Source organism: Aquarana catesbeiana, linkage group LG03 (assembly GCF_042186555.1).
Source record: "Aquarana catesbeiana isolate 2022-GZ linkage group LG03, ASM4218655v1, whole genome shotgun sequence".
NCBI classification, from domain to species: Eukaryota; Metazoa; Chordata; class Amphibia; order Anura; family Ranidae; genus Aquarana; species Aquarana catesbeiana.
Genome location: NC_133326.1, coordinates 719,929,049 through 719,947,570, shown reverse-complemented (window position 1 = coordinate 719,947,570; position 18,522 = coordinate 719,929,049). Strand labels below are relative to the sequence as shown.

The 18,522-nt window shown below is 44.4% G+C and overlaps 1 protein-coding gene across 1 annotated transcript in view; it reads right to left on the bottom strand.

The window, feature by feature from the left end:
• The window catches only part of LOC141134916 (CD209 antigen-like protein C), a 68,430-nt gene that overhangs the window by 34,593 nt on the left and 15,315 nt on the right, over positions 1–18,522 (bottom strand). The window contains exon 3 of the mRNA XM_073624349.1: positions 15,728–15,838. Coding sequence (XP_073480450.1) covers positions 15,728–15,838 — 111 coding nt within the window. The remainder of the gene's footprint in view (positions 1–15,727; positions 15,839–18,522) is intronic.

The window sequence follows — 18,522 nt, the reverse complement described above, 5'->3', positions numbered from 1 at the left end:
TATTTGGAGGGTAAACCTTTTTTTCCTCCAGACATAAAGAGTGCCCCCTTGTCCTCTGTGATGACCTTAAATTGAATAACTCAACACCAAGTTCACTATATGGACCACTTATGAATTTATACATGAAGATCATATCCCCCCTTATGTATGTATATATGGAGATCATATCCCCCTTATGTATTTATACATGGAGATCATATCCCCCCCCCCTTATGTATTTATACATGGTGATCATATTCCCCCTTATTTATACATGTGATCATATCCCCCTTATGTATGTATAAATGATGATCATATCTCCCCTTATGTATTTATACATGGAGATCATTTCCCCCCTTATGTATTTATACATGGAGATCATTTCCCCCCTTATGTATTTATACATGGAGATCATATCCCCCTTATGTATTTATACATGGAGATCATATCCCCTTATGTATTTATACATGGAGATCATATTCACTCCCTTATGTATTTATACATGGAGATCATATCCCCCTTATGTATTTATACATGATGATCATATCCCCCCTTATGTATGTATACATGATGATCATATCCCTCTTATGTATTTATACATGGAGATTAGGGATGAGCCGAACACCCCCCTGTTCAGTTCGCACCAGAACATGCGAACAGGCAAAAAATGTGTTCGAACACGCGAACACCGTTAAAGTCTATGGGACACGAACATGAATAATCAAAAGTGCTAATTTTAAAGGCTTATATGCAAGTTATTGTCATAAAAAGTGTTTGGGGACCTGGGTCCTGCCCCAGGGGATCAATGCAAAAAAAGTTTTAAAAATGGCCGTTTTTTCGGGAGCAGTGATTTTAATAATGCTTAAAGTGAAACAATAAAAGTGTAATATTCCTTTAAATTTCGTAGCTGGGGGGTGTCTATAGTATGCCTGTAAAGGGGCACATGTTTCCCGTGTTTAGAACAGTCTGACAGCAAAATTACATTTCAAAGGAAAAAAAGTCATTTAAAACTACTCGTGGCTATTAATGAATTGTCGGTCCGACAATACGCATATAAGTTCATTGGTAAAAACGGCATTGGATTTCCCCACAGGGGAACCCCGAACCAATTTTTTTTTTTAAATGGCGTGGGGGTCCCCTTACATTCCATACCAGGCCCTTCAGGTCTGGTATGGATATTAAGGGGAACCCCGCATCAAAATTTAAAAAAAAAAAAAAGCGTGGGGGTCCTCCTCAAAATCCATACCAGACCTGAATTTTAAGGGTGAACCCCGTGCCAAAATTTTTTTAAAAAATGGCGTGGGGTCCCCCCAAAAATCCATACCAGACCCTTATCTGAGCACACAACCTGGCAGGCTGCAGGAAAAGAGGGGGGATGAGAGAGCGCCCCCCCTCCTGAACCGTACTAGGCCACATGCCCTGTGGTCGAATAGTTCAGGGGACTCCTCCGTGCATGATGGTGGGGCTAGGGAAGGAGTGACTGTTGACAAGGAGCCGATGGAAGAAGCTGCTTTGGAAGCTGTATTGGCAGGCAAACTACTCTGAGCCTGGGTGACAGAGGATGAGGACAAATATTATCCACTCCACCAACTCTTCTGCATGTTGTGGCTCAATAACACGGCTAGCAGCAGAAAAATAGGACAACGTGCAGAGGATGCACCATGTCCACGACCAGCACTGTTGACTGTAGACACAGAGGCTGCTTGCCCTTTTTTAGTGGCCTGTGAGTGTCTGCCTCCCCTTGGTGGCCTTCCGGACATGATGTAAATTTTGTTTTGCAACACCACACTACACTGTATTGTGTGCTGTGTACACCACCAGAAAAGTAGTAGCAAGTGCACTACGGCTGCACTGTATTGTGTACTGTGTACACCACCAGAAAAGTAGTAGCAAGTGCACTAAGGGTGCACTGTATTGTGTACACCACCAGAAGTGTAATAGCAACTATGGCTGCACTGTATTGTATACACCACCAGAAGTGTAATAGCAACTACTGCTGCACTGTATTGTGTACCGTGTACACCACCAGAAGTATATTAGAAAAAAACAGGAATGGCCTGCAGTCAGATATAGGCTACACTAGATGCAGAGTATATATATATATATATATATATATATATATATATATATATATATATATATATATATATATATATATATATATATATATATATATATATATATATATATATATATATATATATATATATACATATATACACACACACATACACACACACACACACACACACACACACACACACACACACATATATATACAAGACTGGCTGTATATATATATATATATATATATATATATATATATATATATTACCTGAAGTATATTAGAAAAGTACACCAGGAATTGCCTGCAGTCAGATATAGGCTACACTAGATACAGAATATATATACAGAATATATATACAGAATATATATATATATATATATATATATATATATATATATATATATATATATATATATATTTTTTTTTTTTTTTTATTTATATATATATATATATATATATATATATATATATATATATATATATATATATATATATATATATATATATATATATATACGAGCCTGGCTGTATGTATTAAATACACTGCAGCTAACTGAATAACCTGCCTGCTCAATCTCTCCGTCCACGCCAACAACACACTACACAGGGCCGACGTGCAGGCAGCCTTATATAGTGTGGGGCGTGGACTTAGCCCCCCTGAGCCATGATTGGCCAAAGGCACCTTGCCTTTGGCCAATTATGGCTCTCTTAGCAAAGGGCGCTGGGATTGGCCAAAGCATGCAGTTCATGGTGCATGCTTTGGCCAATCATCATTCGGCAATGCACTCCGATCTTGCAGTGTATTATGGGGCATTCTGCGGCACTCGAATTTGCCGAGAACGCCCTATAATGTTCGTTTTTCGACGAACGGGCGAACACCCTATGTTTGAGTCGAACTTATGTTCGACCCGAACATCGAGCTCATTCCTAATTGAAATGTGTTAGTGCACTTTAACTGCAATATTTTGAAGTGCGTTAGTGCACTTTTACTGCAGTGTATTTTAGTATGTCAGTGGAGTATGTCTGTGTAGTGAATACTAATTAAGGTGCTCTAAACACCACTTTCTATTGACTAAAGTGCATACAAGTACACATTTCCCCATTTCTATTACATTTCGGGGTAATAAGCCCCCCATCATGTCTGGGAGGACAACAAGGAGAGGCCGACGTTCCTATGGCACTATGAGGGGGCCAGCAGTGTCTGTGTCCACAGGCAAAGGTGGACGTTGTCAGTCCTCAGGCAGGGCACTATTTTGTTTTGTGATGTTGCCCGTGCTATCCAGCCACAGCATGCAGAGGAGGTGTTGGCCTGGCTTACTAAACCATCCTCATCCTCCTCATCCTCCGTCACCCAAGCAGAGATCAGTGTGCAGTCCACCGCAGCTGCCAGAGCGGCTTATTCTGCCTCCTTGTCCACAGCTACTCCTGCCATAGCCCCAGCATCATGCATGGAGGCAGCTGAATTATTTAAACACAGTGTCAGCCACATGCTCCTTGATGATGTACAGGCATTACTTGATTCAGATGTTGGTTCTGAGGTTGAGGATGGTAGGAACATGAGCCTACAGAGAGGGGAGAACACTGGTACACAATAAATTGGCAGTCATGTTCCCCCAGCCACAGTGTATTGCCAAGTAGGCTCCAGTGATGATAAGGATGGAGGGGATGATTAGGTCACTGATGTGACTGAGGTGTCAGATAGAGCAGAGGAAAGTGAGGGTAAGGCACAACCTTAATGAGGCAGCCATCATGGAAGAATAGAGAGCAGCCACCATATTCCATCATATTGCAGAGCTGTTATCTCCCAGCCCACTTCCCACAGCTCAGCTGTCTGGGCCTTTTTTAGCACATGTGCAGCCGATTGCACTGTTGCAATTTGCAAACTTTACCTCAAGCAAATCAAACTTGGCAAAAACACCAGCCATTTGGATACCACATGCTTGACAAGTAGGGATGAGCTGAACACCCCCCGGTTCGGTTCGCATCCAGAACTTGGGAACGGACCGAAAGTTTGCGCGAACTTTAGAACCCCATTAAAAGTCTATGGGACTCGAATGTTCGAAATGAAAAGTGCTAATTTTAAAGGCTAATATGCAAGTTATTGTCCTAAAAAGGGTTTGGGGACCCGGGTCCTGCCCCAGGGGACATGTATCAATGGAAATTTTTTTTTAAAAACGGACGTTTTTTCGGGAGCAGTGATTTTAATGATGCTTAAAGTGAAAAAAAAAGTGAAGTATTCCTTTAAATATCGTACCTGGGGGGTGTCTATAGTATGCCTGTAAAGTGGCGCGTGTTTCCCGTGCTTAAAACAGTCCCTGCACAAAATGTACCCCCCCCCAGTCCATTACCAGGCCCTTTGGGTCTTGTAGGGGAACCCCGCACCCAAATTAAAAAAAGGAAAGGCGTGGGGCCCCCAGGCCCTATATACTCTGAACAGCAGTATACAGGCGGTGACAGGGACTGTAGGTTTGTTTTTAAGTAGAATCTGTTTGTAATTTTGAACTGGTACATTTTTAAAGTGTAGCTCCAGCCAAAAAATCTATTTTAAGCTTTTTGGAAAACATAGGGAAGGGTTATCACCCCTGTGACATTTGTTTTGCTGTCTGTGCTCCTCTTCAAAAGATTTCACCTCACTTTCTGTCCCAACGACAAATTTTTTTTGAAAATGTGTTTTTTTTTAGTGAAACAAGGATTGGTGATAAAGCATAAGTGAAGAGGAGACACGTTTTTCCCATATTAACTCTTACAGGAGAGAATTTCCCTTCCTAGGGGTAGATTTCATCTCACTTCCTGTTGTCTCCTTCCGTTTGCAAGTAGGAGTCGTTTGTAAGTTGGATGTTTAAAAGTAGGGGCCTGCCCTATATACTCTGCAGAAATTGGGACCTTAGGTGTTGGTGTTGCCACAACACTGTAAGCCCTCACAGTTACTCTTAGTGGGCGCAGGAACGGGCCGTGCTGTGAAATATTAGATCAAGAATTGTAATTACATGCCATTGTTGAACAGTGGTAGAAAAATTGGGCCTTTGGTGGTGTTGGTGGTGCTGGTGCCACAACACTGTAAGTCCTCACAGTTACTCTTGGTGGGCGCAGGAATGAGCCCTGCTGTGAAATATTATATTAAGAATTGTAACTACATGCACCTGTTGATCAGGAACAGAAAAATTGGGCCTTTGGTGGTGGTGTTACCACAACACTGTAAGCCCTCACAGTTACTCTTGGTGGGCGCAGGAATGGGCCCTGCTGTGAAATATTAGATCAAGAATTGTAATTACATGCCCCTGTTGAACAGGGGCAGAAAAATTGGGCCTTAGGCACTGGTGCCACAACACTGCAATCCCTCACAGATACTATACTTGGAACGCAGGAATGAGCCCTGCTGCAAAGTATTGCATCAAAAATTGTAATTATACGCCCCTGTTAAACAGGGGCTGAAAAATTGGGCCTTGGCCACTGGTGGCGGTACCCAGAACCAAAAATGTTCTTACAAGCTTTCAGCACGAAATTTGAGGAGGGAGAGGATTGTGACTCAGCATAACAGGATAGTCACTCAGCATCAGCATAGGCAGTCTTGAAGGGATCTCACATTTAAAAAAAATCAATCGATTACATCAGCATCAGGTGCTTGGTAGCTCGAGATCCAAGACTGATTCATTTTTATGAAGGTCAGCCGATCGACTGATTCGATGGACAGACGCTCCCTGTGATCAGTTAAAAAGCCTCCAGCAGCACTGAATGTGCGTTCCGAAAGAACGCTGGATGCAGGACAGGCCAGTAGCTCAATTGCATACTGTGCAAGCTCTGGCCAGTGATCCATCCTCAAGACTTAGAGGATTTTCGGTGGGAAAGGTGTCCAAGTCTGATCTTGCCCCTAGGTAATCCTGCACCATGTGAATCAGACACTGGCGATGGTTGCTGGAACCAATCAGACCTTGGGGCTGCGGACTAAAAAATTGTCTGAATGCATCGGTCAAACAGCCACCTTCTCCACCACTCCTTCTGTGACTGACTGAAGGCTCAGCAACAAGTTGTCCAGGAGGACCAGGAAATTGTAACCTCCCAGGATCTGGAAACGTGTTTCACAAACCTTTCTGCAAGGCCTCCCGAAGATGTTTCATCCTCTGCTCCCTCTGCGACGGCAAGATAAGGTCCACAACCTTACCCTTGTAATGTGGATCAAGGAGGGTTGCCAGCCAGTAATCATCCCTCCCCTTGATACCATGAATACGAGGATCCTTCCGCAGGCTTTGCAGGATCAGGGAGGCCATGCAGCGTAGGTTTGCTGTGGCATTCGGTCCAAAGTCCTCTGGGTCACTAAGGACAACATGATCAGCAGCCACCTCCTTCCAGCCACGTACAAGTCCATGGGTTTCTTCGGACTGTAAATGATCCCATGAAGACTGCTGCTGATGCTGAGTGCCAGGTTCCACCTCCATGCTGACACAATCCTCCTCCTCCTCTTCCTGTGTGATCTGCGGGCACGCAGGAACACCGCCTGGATAAAGGGGGCCTTAAGAGGTAAGGAAGTCCTCCTCTTCCTCCCTCTGTTCTGCCTCAAGTGCCCTGTCCAATATTCAACGCAGCGTGTGCTCCAACAGGTGGACAAGAGGGACAGTGTCACTGATGCATGCACTGTCACTGCTCACCATCCTCGTGGCCTCCTTAAATGGTGACAGGACAGTGCATGCATCCCTGATCATAGCCCACTGGCGTGGGGAAAAAACCAAGCTCCCCTGACCCTGTCCTGTTGCCATAGTCGCATAGGTACTCATTGATGGCCCTCTGCTGCGTGTGCAGCGTTGAGTTCCACCTGGTGGGCATGTCACAGATTAGGCGGTTCTTGGGCAGGTTAAATTCCTTTTGGGGGTCTGCCAGCCAAGCACTGGCATTATATGACCTGCGGAAATGCACACAGACTTTCCTGGCCTGCCTCAGGACATCCTGTAAGCCCGGGTACCTGCCCAAGAACCGCTGCACCACCAAGTTAAGGACGTGAGCCAAACAGGGCACATGGGTCAGTTGTCCCTGTCGGAGGGCGGAGAGGAGGTTGGTGCCATTGTCGCAAACCACCATACCTGCCTTAAGCTGGCATGGCATCAACCACCTCTGAACCTGCCCCTGCAGAGCTGACAGAATCTCTGCCCCCGTGTGGCTCCTGTCCCCCAAGCACACCAGCTCAAGCACCGCATGACATCTTTTTGCCTGCGTGCTTGCGTAGGCCTTTGAACACCTATGGAGCACTGCTGGTTCCAAGGACAAATCAGCACAGGAAGAGGCCATGGAGGAAGAAGAAGAGGAGGGGGTGGAGGAGAGAGGTGTGGCAGAATCACCACTAGTAGAATTTTGGAGGTGTGGTGGCGGAACAAACTCCAACACTACTGCACCCTGTCCTGCATCCTTCCCAGCTGCCAGAAGAGTTATCCAGTGCACGGTGAAAGATAGGTAACATCCCTGTCCATGTTTCTTTTTTAACGGGACTGCACATCTAATTAGATTTTTTTGGACTTTACATATCACCATTTTCATTTTTTGGACTTTGTTTATTGTGCAGTTGTTATACTAGCACATTATTATACTAGCACATTTTTCAGAAATTATTCTCGTTTTTTCTGAGTTTGGACTCACATTCATTATGTGTTAATCCTTGTTTATTTGATGTGCTTCTGTTTAATATTAACACCCTAATTTCTATCTCTCACCTGATTTATGGTAAAGTCACCATACTAGCACATTTTTCACCATACCTGTATTTTTTCAGAAATTTCACTTTTTCTTTGGTTGATACACATTTCACATTTCTTATGTTTAAGTCACATTTATATAATTTATGCAAATTTGCTTTTTTGCAACCTTAGCGCTGCACTTATTTATTTACAGTTTTTGCTTTTTGTCTACAAGCTGTGCTGGCAGCTAGGTTGCAGGTTCACAGCTCAGTATTCCTTTAACTTTATTTAACGTCCCTGTCCATGCCTGCTGGACCATGAGTCAGCGGTAATATGCACCTTACCACTTCCTGAGCAATAATTTCCCTATAACATTCCCCAGAATCCGGAAGAAGACACCAAAAGAGATGTCATGTATGAAGCAGAGGAGGAGTTAACCACTTGAGCCCCGGACCATTATGCTGCCTAAGGACCAGAGGTCTTTTTCCAATTTGGCACTGCGTCGCTTTAACTGCTAATTGCGCGGTTATGCAATGCTGTACCCAAACGAAATTTGCGTCCTTTTCTTCCCACAAATAGAGCTTTCTTTTGATGGTATTTGATCACTTCTGCAGTTTTTATTTTTTGCGCTATAAACGGAAAAAGACCGAAAATTTTGAAAAAAAATGATATTTTCTACTTTTTGTTATAAAAAAAATCCAATAAACTCAATTTTAGTCATACATTTAGGCCAAAATGTATTCGGCCACATGTCTTTGGTAAAAAAAATGTCAATAAGCGTATATTTATTGGTTTGCGCAAAAGTTATAGCGTCTACAAACTAGGGTACATTTTCTGGAATTTACACAGCTTTTAGTTTATGACTGCCTATGTCATTTCTTGAGGTGCTAAAATGGCAGGGCAGTACAAAACCCCCCCAAATGACCCCATTTTGGAAAGTAGACACCCCAAGGAAATTGCTGATAGGCATGTTGAACCCATTGAATATTTATTTTTTTTGTCCCAAGTGATTGAATAATGACAAAAAAAAAAAAAAAAAAAAATATTTACAAAAAGTTGTCACTAAATGATATATTGCTCACACAGGCCATGGGCCTATGTGGAATTGCACCCCAAAATATATTCAGCTACTTCTCCTGAGTACGGGGATACCACATGTGTGGGACTTTTTGGGAGCCTAGCCGCGTATGGGACCCCGAAAACCAATCACCGCCTTCAGGATTTCTAAGGGTGTAACTTTTTGATTTCACTCTTCACTGCCTATCACAGTTTCGGAGGCCATGGAATGCCCAGGTGGCACAACCCCCCCCCAAATGACCCCATTTTGGAAAGTAGACACCCCAAGCTATTTGCTGAGAGGCATATTGAGTCCATGGAATATTTTATATTTTGACACAAGTTGCGGGAAAGTGACACTTTTTTTTTTTTTTTTTTTTTTTTGCACAAAGTTGTCACTAAATGATATATTGCTCACACAGGCCATGGGCCTATGTGGAATTGCACCCCAAAATACATTTAGCTGCTTCTCCTGAGTATGGGGATACCACATGTGTGGGACTTTTTGGGAGCCTAGCCGCGTACGGGGCCCCGAAAACCAATCACCGCCTTCAGCGTTTTTAAGGGCGTGAATTTTTGATTTTACTCTTCACTGCCTAACACCGTTTCGGAGGCCATGGAATGCCCAGGTGGCACAAACCCCCCCCAAATGACCCCATTTTGGAAAGTAGACACCCCAAGCTATTTGCTGAGAGGCATGGTGAGTATTTTGCAGCTCTCATTTGTTTTTGAAAATGAAGAAAGACAAGAAAAAACTTTTTTTTTTTTTCTTTTTTCAAATTTCAAAACTTTGTGACAAAAAGTGAGGTCTGCAAAATACTCACTATACCTCTCAGCAAATAGCTTGGGGTGTCTACTTTCCAAAATGGGGTCATTTGGGGGGGTTTTGTGCCACCTGGGCATTCCATGGCCTCCGAAACTGTGATAGGCAGTGAAGAGTGAAATCAAAAATTCACGCCCCTTAGAAAGCCTGAAGGCGGTGCTTGGTTTTCGGGGTCCCGTACACGGCTAGGCTCCCAAAAAGTCTCACACATATGGTATCCCCGTACTCAGGAGAAGCAGCAGAATGTATTTTGGGGTGTAATTTCACATATTCCCATGGCATGTTTGAGCAATATATCATTTAGTGACAACTTTGTGCAAAAAAAAAAAAAAAAAAAAAAAAATTTGTCTCTTTCCCGCAACTTGTGTCGCAATATAAAATATTCCATGGACTCGACATGCCTCTCAGCAAATAGCTTGGGGTGTCTACTTTCCAAAATGGGGTCATTTGGGGGGGTTTTGAACTGTCCTGGCATTTTATGCACAACATTTAGAAGCTTATGTCACACATCACCCACTCTTCTAACCACTTGAAGACAAAGCCCTTTCTGACACTTATTTTTTACATGAAAAAGTTTTTTTTTTTTTGCAAGAAAATTACTTTGAACCCCCAAACATTATATATTTTTTTAAAGCAAATGCCCTACAGATTAAAATGGTGGGTGTTTCATTTTTTTTTTTTCACACAGTATTTGCGCAGCGATTTTTCAAACGCATTTTTTGGGGAAAAAACACACTTTTTTAAATTTTAATGCACTAAAACACACTATATTGCCCAAATGTTTGATGAAATAAAAAAGATGATCTTAGACCGAGTACATGGATACCAAACATGACATGCTTTACAATTGCGCACAAACGTGCAGTGGCAACAAAATAAATACATTTTTAAAAGCCTTTAAAAGCCTTTACAGGTTACCACTTTAGATCTACAGAGGAGGTCTACTGCAAAAATTACTGCCCTCGATCTGACCTTCGCGGCGATACCTCACATGCATGGTGCAATTGCTGTTTACGTTTGACGACAGACCGCCGCTTGCGTTCGCCTTAGCGCAAGAGCAGGGGGCGACAGGGGTGCTTTTTTTTTTTTTTTTTTTTTTCTTTATTATTTTTTTGCTTTTTTATCTTATTTTTAAACTGTTCCTTTCATTTTTTTTTTTTTTAAATCATTTTTATTGTTATCTCAGGGAATGTAAATATCCCCTATGATAGCAATAGGTAGTGACAGGTACTCTTTTTTGAAAAAATTGGGGTCTATTAGACCCTAGATCTCTCCTCTGCCCTCAAAGCATCTGACCACACCAAGATCGGTGTGATAAAATGCTTCCCCAATTTCCCAATGGCGCTATTTACATCCGGCGAAATCTAAGTCATAAAATGCTCGTAGCTTCCGGTTTCTTAGGCCATAGAGATGTTTGGAGCCACTCTTGTCTCTGATCAGCTCTATGGTCAGCTGGCTGAATCACCGGCTGCATTCTCAGGTTCCCTGTTGAGACAGGAGAGCCAGAGAAAAACACGGAAGACGGTGGGGGGGGGGGGGGCATTCCCTCCCACGGGTTGTAAAGGCAGTCTAGAGGCTAATTAGCCGCTAGGATTGCTTTTACATGAAAGCCGACCGCTGGCTGAAAAGAATGATACCAAGATGATACCTAAACCTGCAGGCATCATTCTGGTATAACCACTCAAAGTTGTGAATGGCGTACCTGAAGACAAAAAAATGGTTAACAATAAAGCACAGTAAACAATAAAGTATAAATAATTACATACCTGAAAAACAAACATGATAAAACATAATAACAATAACAATAACAATAACAATAAAACACTGCAGAATAGAATACAGTAAAAAAAGAGCAGAACAATAGAGAGAGAGAATAGAGAGAGAGAACAATAAAACGACAACTATTTTTTTTTATTTTATATATATTTTTTTTTTTTTTACACTTTTTTTGTAACTAACTTTTATAACTGTAACCGGTTCCAGGTTCGGGTCTCTCAAAATGCGATGGCATCTTGGGAGACCCTGTGAAAGTGTGCCTAGTCTGTGCAATGCTGTACCCTACGCTAATACTCAACTAGTGTATGGTAGCGTTCAAAACATTCACCAATGCAAAGACCAGGATTGTCAGGACAGAAGGGACAATAATAGCGGGTGTCACGCCTATATCCGCGTTTGCTGCAGACACAACATCTTTTTGGGGGGGGTTCGTTGGGTAGGGGTACTCGGGAGCACATAAAAATGCCTCTCATGCAGCCGACTGCATTTCGTTGGGGGATGTGAATGGGGGAAGTACGGGCGCTGCAGAAGTGGTGGGTTCCCAATTAGGATTGGCGAATGCAGCAGGAAGGGCACTATGGGCTCGACAGACCTGTCTTTGTCTTCTTCTTGGTGGCAGCGGGACACTACTCGTGCTTGCCACCTCGCCAGCTTGAACTGCACTTATGGGACTCGCCACGTCACCAAGTGTTACTGCAGTGCTGGTTTGACTACGACCGGGGTGTACTAGGCCGCTGGTGCTTGCCAGTTCAATAAAAAGCTTCCAAAAAAACTGTTAGCGATCGCAGGGATCAGGCCTGACTCTGCAAACGCTGCAGTTATGCGTTTAGTGTTTTGTAAGTGACAGTGATCGATCGATACTGCACTTGGGTGGGCTGGACTGGGCCGGGCGGAGGGGCAAAACGCAGGTGCTAGCAGGTATCTGGGTTGATCCCGCTAACACTGCGTTTTTGGGAACCCTAAACTGCTGGGGACGCTAGTATAGATCTGATCTGATCGGATCAGATATTGATCCGTTCAGATACTATACCACTAAAGGAGGCGTATGCTGCGTGCGTGGGTGTTAGTGGTACTGGCGCTAACCTGACGCTGCCTGGGGCCGGTGCTTGCTAGTTCACCAAAATGCTACCAAAAAAACTGTTAGCGATCGCAGGGATCAGGCCTGACTCTGCGAACGCTGCAGTTATGCGTTTAGTGCCTTGTAAGTGTCAGTGATCGATCGATACTGCACTTGGGTGGGATGGGCTGGGCCGGGCGGAGGGGCACAACGCAGGTGCTAGCAGGTATCTGGGCTGATCCCGCTAACACTGCGTTTTTGGGAACCCTAAACTGCTGGGGACGCTAGTATAGATCTGATCGGATCAGATATTGATCCGATCAGATACTATACCACTAAGGGAGGTGTACGGTGCGTGCGTGGGTGTTAGCGGTACTGGCGCTAACCTGACGCTGCCTGGTGCTTGCTTGCCAGTTCACCAAAATGCTACCAAAAAAACTGTTAGCGATCGCAGGGATCAGGCCTGACTCTGTGAACGCTGCAGTTATGCGTTTAGTGTTTTGTAAGTGACAGTGATCGATCGATACTGCACTTGGGTGGGCTGGGCGGAGGGGCAAAACGCAGGTGCTAGCGGGTATCTGGGCTGATCCCGCTAACACTGTGTTTTTGGGAACCCTAAACTGCTGGGGACGCTAGTATAGATCTGATCAGATCAGATATTGATCCGATCAGATACTATACCACTAAGGGAGGCGTATGCTGCGTGCGTGGGTGTTAGTGGTACTGGCGCTAATCTGACGCTGCCTGGGGCGACGCATATCACCGCCGGGCGATCAGGGGGCTAAACCTTTATTAGGTAATAAACGGCGGGTGCCCTGACACTATAAAAAATAAACGAACTAACCTGCGTCACCCGTAACGGTTATACGGTGATCAGTGGTGAAAGGGTTAACTAGGGGGCAATCAAGGGGTTAAAACATTTATTAGGTAGTATATGGGGGTCCCTGTCACTATAAAACGCTGACGGCGAACCTAAATATTTACCTCACTAACTAGCGTCACCAGCGACACTAATACAGCGATCAGAAAAATGATCGCTTAGCAACACTGGTGACAGGGGGTGATCAAGGGGTTAAAACTTTATTAGGGGGGGTTAGGGGGGTACCCTAGACCTAAAGGGGGGTGATACTCACTGTCCCAACACTGTAACTGTCACAAACTGACACTATGCAGTAATCAGAAAAAAAAAAAAAAAAAAAAAAAAAAAAAACCTGCTGGTGTCAGTTTGTGACAGGGGGGGGGGGGTGATTGGGGGGGGATCGGGGGGCGATCGGGGGGGGGATCGGGGTGTTTTGTATGCCTGGCATGTTCTACTGTGTGTGTGTGTGTTGTGCACTCACATTGATGTCTTCTCCCCTCGGCGCTGGAACGGAAAATACCGAGCCGAGGGGAGATGACATCATTTCCTTTGCTGCTGTTTAGCATACAGCAGCAAAGGAGTGTTCCCATTGGCCGGCGGCGATCGCGAGGGGGGGGCCACGAACGGATGGCCTCCCCCTCATCTCGGATCGCCGGGGAACAGAACGGGACCGCTTCGGGCACCGGGGGGGGGTCCGATCGGACCCCCCACCCGCGAGAGGCAAATCACGTACATGTACGTGATTTTGCCTGCCCGTGCCGCCTTGCCGACGTAAATCGGCGTTAGGCGGTCCTTAAGTGGTTAAAAGAGATACAAGTTATTATTGTCCCCAATGTCCCTCCCAACCTGGCCTGTGCATTGGAGATTGCTTCAGAAGTTACCATACATTCATTAGATATTAGTTCCCCTTATTTTCAACATACTGCTATTTCCCCCGTTTCAAATACCTGTGTGGATCATTTGCCTGCTACCATGTTTCTACCTTCTACGTCAAGGGTTAAGGGGAACCCTATGCCAAAATAAAATAAAAAATAAAAACAATGTGGGGCCCCCCTCAAAATCCATACCAGACCCTTATCTGAGTATGCAGCCTGGTTAGAGGGGGGGGATGAGCTAGCGCCCCCCTTCTGAACTATACCAGGCCACATGCCCTGCACATGAGGAGGGAGCTTTGTGGTAGGGGGGCTCTACATGTCCCCTCGATGTAGATCCATCATCGGGTCCACCACTGGACACGAAAATTAAAAAAAAAAAAAAAGCTCTGCCTGCGACAAAGGCTTACTGCCAACTACTTGCTCCTCTGCCTGACAGTTCTTAAAATAGGTAAGAGGTGGGGTCACCTGGCGACGTAACCGAGTGGCACTGCCCCATGTGACATCACTTACCCTGCATGCACTGCTCAGTGATGTCACAAGGGGGCGGTGCCACCAGGTGACGTCGCCAAGCGGCCCTGCCCTTTACCTAATTAAGAACTGTCAGATAACGAAGTAGGTAGTTGGCAGTTAGCCTTTGTCGTGGGTGCAGCCTTCTTCTTTTTTTGGGTTGGCGGTGGCGACAGGCGTCGCGTTTGAGGATAGATCTACACTGGGGAACATTGTTTTTTTTATTTTTTTTAAAGGAATTGTCAAAAAAACTGCATCTGTGTTTTTCTTTCTTTTTGACACTTTTTTGATGAATGAGTAGGGGTACAATGTACCCCATATTCATTCACATTGGGGGGGGCTGGGATCTGGGGGCCCCCTTGTTAAAGAAGGCTTCCAGAGTCTAATAAGCCCCCCTGCCCACAGACCCCCACAACCACCACCCTGCCCCAAAGCACCGCCCCATGTTGAGGGCATGTGGTCTGGTATGGTTCATTGTACCTAAGACTCATTCACATAGGGGAGGCTGGGATCTGGGGGCCCCCTTGTGAAAGAAGGCTTCCAGAGTCTAATAAGCCCCCTCACCCACAGACCTCTACAACCACCGCCCCTGCCTCAAAGCATCCCCCCATGTTGAGGGCATGTGGCCTTTTATGGTTGAGGGGGAGGGCACTCCCTTGTCTCCCCCCTTTTCCTGGCCTTCCAGGCTGCATGCTCAGACAAGGGTTTTTTTTTCAATTATGGCTTGGGGGTTCCCCTCAAAATCCATAACAGACTGAAAGGTTGTTTTTTTTTTTTTTTAATTTTGGCATGTTTGCTGGTTTTTGTTTTTCATTTTTTTATTGCTGCCATTATTTTTTTTTTTAATTCAGCTGTCAGTGGGGAATGCTGGCTTCCTTATCCTCTCCTTGATAACCTATTTACTACCCATCCCTACTAGACACCAACTGCAAAAGCCGTTATGGCAAATATAGACCCCTCTGCCTGTTGGAGACAATATTCTAAGCAATACATGTTTCCTCTTCTGTTTTATTGTTTTATGCAATGTCATAGAGAACATAAATGATAATTATAATAGTAATACTCACAGTAAATGAAGAGGAGCCTGATGAGGATGGCCAAAGTAATGAAGGCCAATATTTGGAGGACCTCCAGAGTCAGTATCACCCGGTACTTTCTACTCCTGGCAACCGAAACCTCTACAGAAAGAGAGGATAGTGAATAACCCTGCGTGTATCAGCCGGTATAATAATCCTCCAGAATTCTTATCTCACGGAAAGACATTTTATATTCACCCCGGATCATCTGTGTGATCCACCTCACCATACAAATCTATTGTATGTGGTTATTCTGCTTAGACTCTATGTATCTATATTATATATTATATAATATAATATACAGTGCCTTGAAAAAGTATTTACACCCCTTTAAATCTTCCACATTTTGTCATGTTACAACCAAAAACATAAATGTATTTTATTGGGATTTTATGTGATAGACCAAGTGGCACATAATTGTGAAGTGGAAGGAAAATGATAAATGGTTTTCAAAATTGTTTACAAATAAATATGTGAAAAGTGTGGGGTACATTTGTATTCAGGCCCCTTTACTCTGATATCCCTAACTAAAATCTAGTGGAACCAATTGCCTTCAGAAGTCACCTAATTAGTAAATAGAGTCCACCTGTGTGTAATTTAATCTCAGTATAAATATAGCTGTTCTGTGAAGCCCTCAGAGATTTGTTAGCATATCTTAGTGAACAAACAGCATCATGAAGGCCAAGGAACACACCAGACAGGTCAGGGATAAAGTTGTGGAGAAGTATAAAGCCAGGTTAGGTTATAAAAAAAAAATCTCCCAAGCTTTGAACATCTCACAGAGCACTGTTCACTCCATCATCCGAAAATGGAAAGAGTATGGCACAACTGCAAACCTACCAAGACACGGCCGTCCACCTAAACTGACGGGCCGGCAAGGAGAACATTCATCAGAGAAGAGCCAAGAGGTCCATGGTAACTCTGGAGGATCTGCAGAGATCCACAGCTCAGGTGCAAAGCTGGTAGAGACATCCCCAAAAAGACTTGCAGCTGTAATTGCAGTGAAAGGAGGTTCTACAAAGTATTGACTCAGGGGGGCGCTATACAAATGCCCCCCCACACTTTTCACATATTTATTTGTAAAAAATTTGGAAAACCATTTATCATTTTCCTTCCACCTCACAATTATGTGCCACTTTGTGTTGGTCCATCACATAAAATACATTTCTGTTTTTGGTTGTAACATGACAAAATATGGAAACTGTCAAGGGGTATGAATACTTTTTCAAGGCACTGTATATTTAACCACTTCATTGCCTATCAGTACCGCCTATCGGTGCTCATCAGTGGCGCCTTATTAGTGCCCATGAGCGCTTCCTCATCAGTGCCCATCAATGCGCCTCTTCAGTGCCCATCAGTGCAGCCTATCAGTGCCTCCTCATCAGCGCACATTAGTGAAGGAGGCAAAAATACTTATTTGGCAAATTTTATAACAGAAACTAAAAAAAGTGTGTCACGTATGTCATACATTTAGTATACAGTATTGTATTTAGGTGTGACATTTATACTAAGGCATGTCAACCAATGAGATTTTGAGTTTTATTATTGTATAAAGATAAAATGAAAGGTGATATCTGATTGGAGCTCTGGTTTGTAGTGACAGTATTGGTATAAACAGACATACAGTGGGGCAAAAAAGTATTTAGTCAGCCACCAATTGTGCAAGTTCTTCCACTTAAAAAGATGATAGAGGCCTGTAATTGTCATCGTAGTGTGAGGTTTGGGGGGTTGTTTAGCTCAAGTGTAGCACCCGCTAGTGAGAACAGTCCACACAGATGATTCCTTTTCAGGGCCTTTTGGCCCACTTTTATTAAAGAAAATCAAAGTTCCAGAAATGAAAACAAAAAGTAGTTTCCCTCGCAGGGGGTTTTCACCATCAGCTTTAAATAAAAGGATATTCAGCCTCCTGGCTGACACATGCAGCATTGCAAACAAAAATACCCAGCCACCATGTGGGAGCCTGAGCAGCAGATGCACCACTGCTCAGGCTCCCACATGGAGCTCTCCTGACTACTGTCAGCAACATCAGACTCAGGTCTCTGGCTTTTACCTTACAGCCTGCACTCTCTGGGTACTTCAGTGCACACCGGCACTCTCTGGGTACTTCAGTGCACACCTGCACTCTCTGGGTACTTCAGTGCACACCGGCACTCTCTGGGTACTTCAGTGCACACCGGCACTCTCTGGGTACTTCAGTGCACACCGGCACTCTCTGGGTACTTCAGTGCACACCGGCACTCTCTGGGTACTTCAGTGCACACCGGCACTCTCTGGGTACTTCAGTGCACACCGGCACTCTCTGGGTACTTCAGTGCACACCGGCACTCTCTGGGTACTTCAGTGCACACCGGCACTCTCTGGGTACTTCAGTGCACACCGGCACTCTCTGGGTACTTCAGTGCACACCGGCACTCTTTGGGTTCTCCCTTGCAAGCCTGGACTCCTGGAGACCTCCTGTCTCTCTGGGTGGAGCCCAGAATCATGATCCTGACTCTACTATCAGGCCCACACACACCTGAACAATCAGTGTGCCGGTGAGTCCCAAAACCTGGACCCAGGACTGGGGGAATTTCATCCCACCCGGATCTCTAAGAAATCTCCAGGCTCCAGGTCCCAAAATGGACCTTAATAAATAATGAGGAAACTGAAAAGCCAGTTTTCTCTCAAACAAGCAAATACCCTGGAGCCCCTCAACCTGCCTGGTTGAGAATCCTGGGCCAATACCCTGGTGGGGTACCACACTATCACAATAGGTATACCTCAACTATGAGAGGCAAAATGTGGAA